This window comes from Aedes albopictus, chromosome 2 (genome assembly GCF_035046485.1).
Source record: "Aedes albopictus strain Foshan chromosome 2, AalbF5, whole genome shotgun sequence".
NCBI classification, from domain to species: Eukaryota; Metazoa; Arthropoda; class Insecta; order Diptera; family Culicidae; genus Aedes; species Aedes albopictus.
Window position 1 is genome coordinate 334,815,896 of NC_085137.1, and position 14,114 is coordinate 334,830,009.

The window sequence follows — 14,114 nt, forward strand, 5'->3', positions numbered from 1 at the left end:
TCTGCAATGAAATGGTGCAAACAGCATGGGTTATGTGGTTTCTTGCCTAATTTAACGCTGTTTGAGCGAAAGTTTGGGTAACTGTGTTGTTGAAGTTGCAAGAAATAAATAATACAACAACACAGTTATCCAAACTTTTGCTCAAATAGCATCAAATTAGTCAAGAAATCATATAACCCACGCTGTTTGTACCATTTCATTACAGAAATGGAGAACTTATCATCTCACCATACAAAAATCCAGCTCACTACTTTCAATCTAGTACTCCACTGATTGCTTCCTATAGGGCAGATCGGTGAAGTACTAGATTTGTAGTAATGAGCTGAATTTTAGCATGGTGAGAAGGTCAATTCTCCGTTTCTGCTATGAAATGGTGCAAAAAGCGTGGGTATTATGATTCCTTGCCTAATTTGATGCTGTGAGCAAAACTTTGGGTAACAGTGTTGTTGTTTTCTCCATTTCTTGCAACATAAACAACATAGGTATCCAAAGTTTTGCTCAAACAACATCAATTTAGGCAAGGAATCATAATACCCACGCTTTTTGCACCATTTCATTGCAGAAACGGAGAATCGACCTTCTCACCATACTAAAATTTAGCTCATTACTACAAATCTAGTACTACACCGAACGTGCCCCATTGAGCAAAAATTACTAAAATTCGTGAAATCCAAATGTATTCTAAAAACTAGCTTTTTGGGGGCAATCCCGCTTTGGCGCGATGCTGCCTAATTCGTTGCCTAATTCGATGAAACTTTGAGTAATCGTGTTATTGTTTTCTCCATTTCTTGCAATTTTAACTAATGTTGTTTCCCTTGTTAGGTCCACTCCAGCAGCATATGAGGATTTTGAAATGTATCTAGAACTACCACACACGCTAAAATCGCTCAGCACTAAAGTGCATAATAGGACGCAATCAGTGAAGTATTAGATTGAAAGTAGTGAGCTGGATTTTTGTATGGTGAGATGATCAGTTCTCCATTTCTGCAATGAAAAGGCGCAAACAGCGTCGGTTCTATGGTTTCTTGCCTAAATTAAAGCTGTTTGAGCAAAAGTTTTGGTAACTGTGTTGTTGAAGTTGCAAGAAATAAATAATACAACATCACAGTTACCAAACTTTTGCTCAAATAGCATCAAATTAGTCAAGAAATCATATAACCCACGCTGTTTGTACCATTTCATTACAGAAATGGAGAACTGATCATCTCACCATACAAAAATCCAGCTCACTACTTTCAATCTAGTACTTCACTGATTGCTTCCTATTTCCAGACTACATCAAAAATGCGTAACCCTTACACATTCACAAACTTTAGCTCCTGCGTCCAAAAAATCGTGCAATTCGCATAAATTTTTGTACAATAATTTATACAATTGGGTTCTTTAGGGGTATTCAGATTATTTCATAATCAGAAAATTTCACAATTTTTGGTGGCCGGGAACTATTTTTAAAATGCGTTTAAAGTTTTTATGAGGCAATTTTTTAGTTCGGGGCGAACTGTCATTTTATCGATTGAACTGTCATTCTATCCACGGAAATTAAAACTGTTTTGTTTATTTAATCATGTAAACGAAGGCTTTGGAAGGCAAAAATCACGTTATACACAGAAAAATGAGCTTTTTAGATTAGGCTATAGAAAATAATAATATTTTGTTCACTAAACAACCCAACCCAATAGGACAGATCGGTGAAGTACTAGATTTGTAGTAATGAGCTGAATTTTAGTATGGTGAGAAGGTCAATTCTCCGTTTCTGCAATGAAATGATGCAAAAAGCGTGGGTATTATGATTCATTGCCTAATTTGATGCCGTTTGAGCAAAACTTTGGGCAACAGTGTTGTTGTTTTCTCCATTTCTTGCAACATAAACAACATAGTTATCCAAATTTTTGCTCAAACAGCATCAAATTAGACAAGGAATCATAATACCCACGCTTTTTGCACCATTTCATTGCAGAAACGGAGAATAGGAAGCAATCAGTGAAGTACTAGATTGAAAGTAGTGAGCTGGATTTTTGTATGGTGAGATGATCAATTCTCCGTTTCTGCAAAGAAATGCTGCAAACAGCGTGGGTTATATGATTTCTTGGCTAATTTGATGCTGTTTGAGCAAAACTTTGGGTAACTGTGTTGTTGAAGTTGCAAGAAATAAATAATACAACAACACAGTTACCCAAAGTTTTGCTCAAACAGCATCAAATTAGCCAAGAAATCATATAACCCACGCTGTTTGCAGCATTTCTTTGCAGAAACGGAGAATTGATCATCTCACCATACAAAAATCCAGCTCACTACTTTCAATCTAGTACTTCACTGATTGCCTCCTATTGACCTTCTCACCATACTAAAATTCAGCTCATTACTACAAATCTAGTACTACACCGAACGTGCCCCATTATAACCAAAAGGGTTCATTCAAATATTACGTAACGCAAAATTTGACAATTTTAGACCCCCTCCCTCCCCCACGTAACAACTTTTGTATGAGAAATTTTGAAATTTTGTATGAAGCGTAACGCAGTGCTAGACCCCCTCCCTCCCCCCTTTGCGTTACGTAATATTTGAACGAACCCAAACTAATAATACGAAAAAACGAATAATTACATTTCGGCAACACTGACAACACCTTGCGGTTCTTCTCCCGATTCTCCCCTTTGACAAAACAAGCCGCTAATGCTCTCTGATTACTCATTCATGTACTCCGCGATCTGCCTGGCCATCACGTTTTGCTTGTGTTGATGAGCAAGTTCTTGGCAAAATAATGCACGGTGTGTCTGGTAGAACAAATTTATTACAAAAAATAGGCATCGCTAATTTTTACGCTACGTGAAAGTTGACGCTACCAGCTTTCATTCAAGCCCAACATTGAAATATTCCATCGGGGGAACTTTTTCATACAAAAATTGGGTAAGTTTGTTAAGTAGAAATAGGGATTAATTTGGAACCGTGCATTTTGTATGGGGAAAAACAGTATTCTGAAAAAGTTGTTCGGGATCCCTCGGTGGATTTTTTTGAGGGACCCTGCAAATGAAAGCTGAAAGCCTCTATTTTTGAATAGCGAAAAATTTGACGATGCCCATTTTTTTGTTATAAAGTTTTCCCATACACACGCCGTGAATGGCGTCCAGCACACCGATGGCGATTGTTTTGAGAGAGCATATTTTGTTCGTCTTTCGGCGAAGAGAGAACTACGGCGGCGGGCGACTGACTGACAACCTCGACAACTTCGCTAGTTCTGCTGCTGCTACACACCTTCCCATTGAGAAGCAACATCGGCGAATAGGAAGAAGAAGAGGAAGCAAACACGGCTGGCAGCCAGCAGCAGCAGCAGAAAGTAAAATTTGGCACATGGTCCATTTTTCTCCGTAGTTCGCAAGTGTGGAAGTTCCTCCCGAGTGTAGTGGATTGTTCCGACCGGAAAGAATAGCATTGGATGTTCAGAATTAGTGCACGAGCACTTCCTACTATCGGTAAATGGTGGCATGAATGAATGAAAATCGATTCGAGCAGTAAAAATTGCTGACTTCGGTGCGACGCTGCTGCCGTTCCGGTCTTTGTCTCGACGACGATTTCTACGGCGAAGTCGTTCATCTTTTTTTCCTGTATTTGCTGCGTCTCGCTGTTTTATCTTCGTTCTTGGTTTTCATGGAATTGAACAAAAAAAAATCCTCGGGATACGCAATGGTCCACTGCACGAATTTGTGCTGGCCTGCTTACTCTCACACGAAATTTGACGTTTGAGCGGTGTAGGCACCGCTCAAACGTCAAATTTCGCATGAGAGTAAGCAGGCCAGCATAAATTCGTGCAGTGGACCATTATTGACCGTCCCGTTGCTAGGGTAACGTCCTAGAAATAGCGAAGGCGTCACAGCTTTTCCTGCTTGTCACCCTGCGTACCCAGCTCGGCTGTTCCGGGAAAGTTTGCACCTTCTTTTGCAATGTGTTTTTGTTGCATCGCCAATCCGTCAGCCGAAAAGGGTGGGTTACCTCGCAGGCCCTGTCATCGCCGCACTTGCACTCACTCTTCCTCTGGTGGGTTGCGTTGCGTGAGTGATACGTAAACGGCGATGGATTTGGGTGGATGTGTTTAGAGCGACACCGGAAGGCCCGCACACCCAGGCAAGCGATGATGAAGGAAGTAGATCAACAAGAGCAAGAATGTATAGTTTGAATCCAAAATTGCATTATCTTCACTAATGCTGGTAGTATCTGCAGCCTCAGCGATAATTACCTACTTACCTTCAATTACTGCACTGTTTCAACACCATAATTAATTATTCATGTTTTATCATTTAGAAGGTTTTGCCGTTTCAGGAGTTCTTATATACCGTCAAGGCGCCATTCACCGTGGGGGCTCCATTCACCGTGTGCCTTCAAATATTTTTTCATTATTTCCATATTATGATTGAATGATATGACAATTTCCCTTCAATTTCACCAATACAACCTTAATGTATTGTTACCATGTCAAAACGCTCATTAAAAACATTTAAAAGTATCATTTTGACACTAAATTGTGTTTACATGAAGCAGGATTCTGCTCGTTCACTGCATTCACGGTGAAAAAACGAAAACTGCGCTAAGGTGATTTAAGCGAAAAACTAAATGTAGTAACGTTTTTATTCCACCAAGAAGCACTTAAATTCACATATCAGGTATGTATTTTGCATTACCGAAGTAAGTTTTACAAGAAAGTACGATTACTCGTACTTTTTAATTGAAACCTAAAAGGCACGGTAAATGGGTACCCTAAAAATCAATGGTCTCCATTCACCGTGGCCCATATTGTTCCATATATCTAAAAACATATATATCTAAAAACAATCTTGCAAGTTATTACTTGAAATGAATTTAAACGAAGAAAATTCCCTTGGCTGGGTTGTTTTGATCATTTTTAAACAAAGTAGAATAAAATTTCTCATACACGGTGAACGGGTCCCTACTACCACGGTGAATGGTGACCTACCACGGAATTAGGCGACCCTACTACCCTTTCCTAATTATACTATATCACCAAATTTTGTGAAAAATGTTCTACTTCTGTGGATATTGCTTCAATTTTAACCTATAATGAAGGCAATAGGAAGCAATCAGTGAAGTACTAGATTGAAAGTAGTGAGCTGGATTTTTGTATGGTGAGATGATCAGTTCTCCATATCTGTAATGAAATAGTACAAACAGCATGGGTTATATGATTTCTTGACTAATTTGATGCTATTTGAGCAAAAGTTTGGGTAACTGTGTTGTTGTATTATTTATTTCTTGCAGCTTCAACAACAGTTACCCAAACTTTTGCTCAAACAGCATTAAATTAGGCAAGAATCCTTATAACCCATGCTGTTTGCACCATTTCATTGCAGATATGGAGAACTGATCATCTCACCATACAAAAATCCAGCTCACTACTTTCAATCTAGTACTTCACTGATTGCTTCCTATTGAAAGCGGCACCAACAATGTTTATAAGACTGGTGTCAAATGACAGCCCTTATTTGCCCCGAATCCTCTTAAATCCACGGTGAATGGTGCCTTGACGGTAAGTGCTATGTGTTTTGCGTATTAGAATTACTATCAATTAATTAGTGTTGTGTTTTGTTGGATTTGTCCGTGGGTGAGATTGGGCTTTAGTCATGGATCGATGCATTGATTACGGTATTTTTTTTTATATTGCGAAGAAATAATACCCACGAGTTGCGAAATGAAGATTGTATTGGTTCAGTTCATTTAAAACTTTGTAGAACATAATGATATTATCCGAATAATAACGTACTTTATTAATAACATTTATTCAACTGGCTACAGAATAATGAATGAAAATTAGCACGTTGAAAAAAAAAACGAAGAGTGCTTAAAAAATCGAGCTTTGCAACGACTGTTCAGTTTCAGTCATGTCGATGGTCTAGGGAGGAAATGGTTGTGTTAAGGTCCCATTACACATGACAAATATTTGACCAAACAAGCCCGACAAAAGGCCAACACAACGTGAATCATGGCAACCTTTGGATGAATGTCGAACTACAATGACAAATATTTGGCATTACGAGAAACAGTCTAATGGCACTTTTATAGACTGATGCTGATTGTTGATGAAAGTGGCACTTAATGCCAGTTTAGCTAGTGTGCTGTAAAATACTACTTTTTAGCTCACATGTTGCAGCAAAGATGGTCAGGTCGTTTAGTGTTTCTTACCATAAAAAAGTAGGAAATTACACAACTGAAGTGCAAAATTAATCTTTTTGGTGAAATAAATATTGCGTAAATTGAACATTGTTCTTTCGGAAATATGGATTTTGAAATCCCCATATGATCAATGCTTTTCAAAGTGATATCTGTGATGGTCTACCAATTTTTTTCCCGAAATATTTGCTAGTAAGAGTCAGCAAGTACCTATCATTGAAGGTGTTCTATTAAATTTCTTTTCTTTTTTTTTCAAAGTGATTACGGCAGTAGCAACTCTGTGCTTATGTTCTACACCGCACCCTTCCCCTACATTTGCTTCTAGGAGCCTCTATTTTTGTTTCAACACACAGAAGTACGTGGGCCTGTGTGGCCCAAGTCGACACGTTTTGGCCTGCGTTGAACAAAAATAGTTTTAATAAAAGTTTCCCCTTTTTTTGTCAATTGGTTTTTTGTAGTATGGTCTATGTAATTAGTTAGGATCTTGTCAATTTGTCAGTTATTCGAAGTAGATCTCCAAGGTAATAGTCAATTAGGTCATTCTGATCTGTTCTATCACAGCAGCTTTAGTCTTTGCTACATTTAAGTGTAGTTTTATTGGAAATATGCTGAATGTCGTTATTGAAAAGAGACGTCTAGAACTGTGTCCTGCTAGTTGTTCCGTCATGCACATACGTCATGTCTTAATATGTAATGCTTAGGAGATTAACGAGGGCCCATATAGCCGAGGCGGTAAACGCACGGGTATTCAGCATGACCATGCTGAGGGTGACGGGTTCGATTCCCGGTCGGTCCAGGATCTTTTCGTAAAGGAAATTTCCTTGACTTCCTTGGGCATAGAGTATCTTCGTGCCTGCCACACGATATACACATGCAAAATGGTCAGTGGCAGAGGAAGCTCTCAGTTAATAACTGTGGAAGTGCTCATAGAACACTAAGCTGAGAAGCAGGCTTTGTCCCAGTGAGGACGTTACGCCAAGAAGAAGAAGAAGGAGATTAACGAAAACACGTGTGTTCGGTCAGATGTCCATTGCGTGGAAAGTCAAGAAAAATAGGTTTGTTATGTAAGCCTCGCTTGAAGCACTGCCCGTGAGAACCCTGTCATCTGTACACCAGCTAATCCGTATCTTCGTACACAGCTAAATACTGTACTGTCAACCGGCGAAAAGCCTACGGGTAAATATTTAAAAATGAATAATAATGTTGTCTAGCGCATTGTTTCCTATCGGCCACTGTTGTAGTCTAGTCCCAACTGCAAGCTTTTTTCCAATCTTAGCGTCAATTGTCTTCTAGATACTTCTAGATAGATTCAGTCGAACCCGTATGTTAAAATATAGTCGGTTCTGTGTCAAATTGTTTTCTTGATTTCTACTTCTCTGTGTTCATCTCTAGTGTCCTTAAATTGTCATCGGTCCAAAACCCACATAAACATGTAACTGAACTTCTGATATTTTTTTCTGTTGGTGTCATAGCACCATCTAAGAGATAAACAAAAATACGCCAAGTTGGTCAGTTGACTTTAATAAAACAAAAATTGCTTGCCAACTATTATGTATTCATCCCCCTACAAATACTATGAAAAATATTCAAATTCGTTCTGTCCTATCGGTCCTACCAAGATAAACCATGTCATATTCTCATGCGCGGCCTAGAAATGTCAACCTAGTCATACAAAAGTAACGTTGTTCAGTTAATAAAAAGCAATCAGTTTTTCGTCCAAACTGTCACGTCGAACGCATTGACGTCAACAATGCGTTTAAGTTTTCGCACGTTAGCTTCGAATCTATCAGCACAATTAAGTGCTGCAAATCTCCTTCCCACTATTAATTTTTCGGTTGATTTTAATTGCTTTATTTAAAGAAAATATAATCAAGTACCTAAAATTCGAAAAAGCGACTATGACATTAATAAATTACTAATCAAAATCAACCAAGAAACGTGGCAAATAGAGCCCAAACAACATTTTGAAGTCAGCTGGCTGTAAAAGATTCCAAAACCAGTCACAAATCCTATAAAACTTTTATTAGGATTTGTAACGATCATCAAAACCTTCTCAAATCCAACCGATTTGGAACTATTGCTTGGGAATAGACTCTACTGAGCCCTGGCGGTTCTTCCGTGTTTATCGAGCATGTCTGATGCATATGATCAGCCATACTCCATCTGCAGCAGCCGATTCGCGATGAACCGTTGGAGGCGCATTAAAGTGTTCAAAAGGTGATATGTTTCACTAAAGAACACTACATTACAATAATCAAAATGAAACTCCTTCACTTTAATACCGTCAACCCCTGCGAACTTGGCCAGGGACCTATCATTGAAGGTGTTCTATCAAATTTCGTGCTAAAATTCTTCAAAGAATCTGGTATATTTTTTACCGAAAGCCGCCAAAATCTTCGATCCATACAAATTTCGAAAATTTTGTAAAGGCGAAGGTCTACGAGGGGCGGTCTGAGATTGCCAAAATTGATTCTACGTAGTTCATGGACAAAGCTAGGTATATTCATCCCTGCATTTTTATCGAAAAGTGTCAAAATATAAGTTCCCGTAAGAGATTCTTTACTGATGGATCGCACATTAATGAAATCGTTAGCGTGGGTGTCTTCAATGAAAACTCCACTGCCTTAGGCAAACATCAGAAACTTTGTTCGCTTTTAATTGCTGAGGTGGCAACAGCCAACCTCGTCTTGCGATGATTTCCAACATGCCCGCAAAGCATTTCTTCATCTTCTCGAATAGCCTTAGTTCTACAGTAAAACCTCCATGAGTCGATATCGAAGGGACCATCGACCAGGGAATGAAATTATCGATCACGATCGCGATAGTAGAAAACTCTCCCACACGCATTATCGGCGAAAAAAGACGAGCGATAAATTCAGACCCGGGTTTCTCCCGAGAATGTATTTTCGCTCGTTCCGCAGCGCCGAAAATCGATTATCATCAGCAATGAAAAGTTGACCGGTTTGCTTTCTGCTCTTTGTTCGCCTTTCCGTAGTCCCGTCGTCACCGGCTGTAGCTTTTATGTATAAAATTTCTATCCCCTCTCGAGCAGCTTGTGTGGTCGAGTGATTATGGTGCGCGCTTATACACATTTTTGTGGAGGGTCTAGGTTCGAATCCCGTTAGCGGCAAATTTTTATTATTTGCCTTCTGATAATTATCGCGATAACTTTGCAGGCGATAAAGTTAGATAGCGAAAATGATAAGAGCGATTTCCAGTTTTCGGCAATCTTTGATCGGGGACAAACAGCAACGACCGATAAACATTTCTCACAGGAAAAGTAAAAACAGAAAAAATCGGTGGCTCGAAAAACGCCGTTTTTCGTCTCAATTTGCTGATAATTTCATTCCCTGCCATCGACTTATGGAAATATCGAGTAGTGGAATTGAATCCATTGGAAAGCATTTTGGAGGGACCATCATGGTAACCCAGAAATTATTTTTCACTATGGAAAAACACCTCCATGAGTCGGTATCGAGTCAAGGAACATCGACTCATGGAGGTTCGACTGTATTAATCAAAGTCTGGCACTATTTTTTGCTAAAAATATTTTTTCGTTACAGTTTTAACAGAAACATCGAATTTGTACGCGTGTTCTTAGTTCAATGCCACAAGGTGAAGAAAAACACGTGAAATCATGATTTACAAGTGAAAATTGAGATTGTTTGCATTGATTTTAGAAATACAAGTTTTTAAAGTTCTGGGCAGAAAAGAGCTAGGTGGTAATTCTTACCATTCATTCGAAATGATTTAAAATTGTTTGTTGTATCTTTCAAATAATTTCAGAATATAAGAGAATTTTTTCTAAAGTTTCGCCTTGCCACACTGATTGATTGTATTTACGTATTGCGAAACAATACCTTCCCAACAAATCTTAAACTTTGTTGGAAAGTTTTGTAGGCAGGATCTGTGACCATTTTAGCAAGGGGCTGTGCTGTGACTTCAGCTACATAGATACAGTGCGTGCGTATCTTATCATATCTCAAAAAACAGTCAATTGGTTCAAACTTGACTGAGTTATAGCAGCAAGTGGAGGTGCTCCTGCCCAAATGGTCCCAGATCCTATTTTGAGCATTATATTTCCAAACGGCAAAACATTCTACGATAAAACAAAATAAATGGGTTTATTCTACGAGTGATGTAAATAATCATAGGTACTTGTTGTCGGTGATGATTTCCTACTCGAATCCAATTACCGACCCAACTCATTCTTATTGAGTTGTGTCAAATGATATATCATGCGAGATCAAGCATTTTAATTCTACTTCACCTAAAGAATAAACCCAGAAATATTTTAACAATTGAATTTACATGGTTTATTCGAGCGAATGAGCATTAACTCTACCTTTTTTTTAATTTTTATTAGCTACATTGTAAATACATTGTATATATAGCGGAGATGAGCACACAAACCCGTTCCGGAGGTGGTGGCGGTGGCCGCAACAAGTCCAAGGCCAGCAAGGAGAACAAAGAAAACGCCGGCACGGACGAACAGCCGCAGCCACAGTTGCAGCAGCAGAAAGGCAATGCCACAGTGAACTCCGGCGGCGGCGAGAAACAGAAGAAGGGCACAGATAACAGCGGCTCCAAGGGTGGTGACTCCAAGGACAAACAGCATCAGCAGACCACCACACACACAATCAAGACGAAGCAGCCGACTGCCGAACAGATTCGCATTGCTCAAATCACAGACATCAAAAGCGGAATGGATGATCCCAAGATACAGGAGAAGATCCAGAAGCTGATGGAGACAACGCAACGTTCGGAAGAGGAGGTTTGCTGCGCTCTTCAGGAGTGTGACAATGATTTGGACCGCGCTGTGATCTTTCTTCTCGAAACCCTTCCGGTCGGAGCATTCGCCACCACTTCCAAGAAGAAGAAGAACAAATCGCAGAACAAGGAGCAGAATGACACTGCTGCTGGTGATGGCGATTGGGATACCGTTGGCAATGCTGGATCAGGATCCGGTGGAGGTGGCGGCCTGAGTGCAGATTCGAAAGACCGTCGTGGTAATCGACCAGGTGGTAATCAGCGCTCAGGTGGCGGCCCTGGAGGTCCTGGCTCTCGTGGAGGCCGTGGTGGCTTCCGTGACGGCGATCGCGGTGGTGACCGTGACCGCAATGGTTTCGATCGTGGAGGTCGTGGACCACGCGGTCGCGATGGCCGAGACGGTGGTCCCGGTCGCGGTAGTTATGGAGGAGGATCTCGAGGAGGACGTGGCGGAGGACCTCGAGTTGGCACCCGTGGTCCAGGAATGCGGGACTCGAATCGAGCGCCCCGTATAACGGATCACCAGGAAATCGACGTGTGGGACTCGGTGGCGACACCTAGTGCTAACGATCTCAACAAACCTGAGGAATCGTCAGCATTTGCTGACACTTGGGGAGACTGGGATAACGAAGAGTACACTGGTTCGTTATCGGATACCAAAGTTTTCACGCCAAGTACGCAGGTAGCGGCAACGACGCCAACCGCCCAACAGCAGCAGCAGCCTACGGTTTCGTCAACGCAATCTCAACCATCGTCGCAGCCGCAACCGCCAACGACACCGCAGCCAGTGCAGACACCATTAACTCCGGTTCAGCCTGCAACGGTTTCATCGTCGGTGGTAACGAGTGAGTTTCCTTGATTGACATAAAATCCTTTCAACTCGTATAACTTCTAATATAACACCATTTCTTTCAGATCCTACGGAGCTGTCCGCCCCTCCAGGTTTAGAGCAACAGATTCTTAACCCTCCGCAGCCGAAAGAGACTGATCTGGTGCAGCAATACAGCACCACTGTCGTATCGAGTACGGCAACAGCAGCAGCCGCTGCAACAGTTCAGTATCCGGATCTCCATTCGGCGCCAACCGCCGCTCAACATCTGCGGCAAGCTCTGGAGATGCCGCAAATCAACTCATCGTCGTCGCTCTCCGCGGAACAATCACAGTATTTCAACACACTATCTTCTCAGAATTCCAATCTCCAATCGAGCGTTGTAAACTCGTATCAGCAGAGCTCTGTGCAATATCCGACTTCGTACGGCTCGAGCAGCACCTACAGCGATCAGGTGACGTCCTCTCAGCAAGCACCGGCGGCTCGACGGCAGCGGGCACGTGTCCCACCGCCATCGAAAATTCCGTCAAGTGCTGTCGAAATGCCTGGCGACAGCCTAAACAACATCGGCTATCTGGATGTGCAATTTGGTGGCCTGGACTTTGGCACGGATGACACTTTCGATAACGTTCCAGTGACGGACAAGTTCAACGCGAACAGTCTCGAACAGAGCACGCCATCGTCAGTGCAGCTTCCAACAGCAGTTCAACCGTCGCAGACGGAGGTTAGCGACTACCAGAGTAAACCTAGTGTTGTCAACAACCTCCAGCAGAAGTCCAATCTCACTAGTAGCTTGCAAAGCACGCAGATTTTACCCGGGCAAAGCGATTCTCTTACGGCCACTCAGAACGATAGTCTGGCGAATAGCTACTCTCAGCGTAACACCTCCACCGTTGTTCCTTCCTCTGTTAGTTCCGGCGTGAATGTGAATTCCATCAACAGCACTACGTCGAGTATGTCAACCAACAACTGAAATCAAAATTCGAACTCACAACATCGACTTTTCCTCTCTTACAGCTCTGGAACAACTGACCAAGACTGATCCCTATAGTCAGTCCACCGGAACGAATGCTGGTTCCGGAGGATATCAAAATGTTTCGTACTCAACGTCGCAGGCGAATAAAACATCTTCGTATCCTTCGTCGGCTGCGCCGCAAGGATACAACAACTCCAGCTACTCTAGCACACAGGTAAGTGATGTCGAACTGTTGCGCCATTTGATGAACCCTCGCAAAAATGCCTTGAAGAATTTTTAATCCTAAAACAATATTTGGCTACACCTCATCTGCTTTTAAAGTGTAGACTATGGTTATCAATTAACAAGGCACATCATGTTTCCCAAAGCAGTAGAAATAAGATGGATCTTACCATTGTTTTCACATTGTTGGGACAACAAAGCTATTTTGGCCGACTATCAAAATAAAAACAGAGTTGCATTTTTTTTTTTTTTCTTTGTACTTGTCTTTTTGACTGGCTAAGACCATTGGTTGGTCCATCTCGCCGAATTGCATTCTTGAATGAATGGGACTCTGTTTCTACAACTCTCAACTCACTGTCAATGCTCTGAAATCGCTGAGGGGGTTATGAATCTAGGCAGTAAAATCTTGGCGTGTCCTTGGCAGATTCAAATGAAGATTTTTCTTATTTGACTTCTGTCAAGAGGCTGATCTTGTGCTGTAACTCTTGGTAAATTTATGAAAATCTTTGATAAGCTTTTGGAGCTGTTCTTGGTAGGTATTCAGTGCCGATTTCCTGGTATTTCTCTTCTTTTTTTATCCAAATAACAAAATAAACTGTAAACATTTTCGCTTTTATCTTTTCCAACAGGTGTCTACAAACACGTACCCCGCGTCCTCTAACAACTATAGCTCGTATAACCAGAGTGGTGTCAATTCGTACCAACAGCCGAGCAGTAACGTCTCGAGCAGTGTCGTGTCCAACAATAATTCCACCAGTTCGGTTGGAGTTTCTACGGTGAATCAGTCTAATCCTAACCTGCCTGTGAACAACAATGTTAGCAATAACAGGTAATACTTAACACATTTCATACATTTTATCCCTGTGGCTAAAAACCTTCTTTTTTGTCTTTGATTTTCCTGTTTATTTTCATGTACCTAAACCTTGGATTCCTTGTGCCTTAAATGTCCAAACCAACCTTAATCCGAATCCCAGCAGTTCGAACACCAACACTGGTTATCTGTCCAGTCAGTATCCGGTCAGTCAGACGTCGTCGGCTTTCCCCTCGCAGCAGAGCTATCAGAACAGCTCTCAAAATGTTTACGGAAACACCGGACTGAACAGCAACACTGGGTAAGTTTTTACCGAAATGCTGCCTGTG

At 41.3% G+C, this 14,114-nt stretch overlaps 1 protein-coding gene across 14 annotated transcripts in view; it reads left to right on the forward strand.

Annotated features, from left to right (window-relative positions):
* LOC134288267 (protein lingerer) overlaps positions 1-14,114 on the forward strand; it is a 41,036-nt gene that overhangs the window by 14,835 nt on the left and 12,087 nt on the right. For 7 of the 14 annotated variants that reach the window (XM_062852570.1, XM_062852575.1, XM_062852577.1 and 4 more), the window contains exons 1-6: positions 4,182-4,202; positions 10,544-11,792; positions 11,863-12,729; positions 12,794-12,966; positions 13,604-13,803; positions 13,949-14,086. In XM_062852570.1, coding sequence (XP_062708554.1) covers positions 4,197-4,202; positions 10,544-11,792; positions 11,863-12,729; positions 12,794-12,966; positions 13,604-13,803; positions 13,949-14,086 — 2,633 coding nt within the window. In that variant the 5' untranslated portion in view covers positions 4,182-4,196. Of the gene's footprint in view, positions 1-3,158; positions 3,471-4,181; positions 4,203-10,543; positions 11,793-11,862; positions 12,730-12,793; positions 12,967-13,603; positions 13,804-13,948; positions 14,087-14,114 lie in introns of those variants that run through there. The other 7 variants (XM_062852571.1, XM_062852576.1, XM_062852578.1 and 4 more) reach the window with 3 other exon arrangements.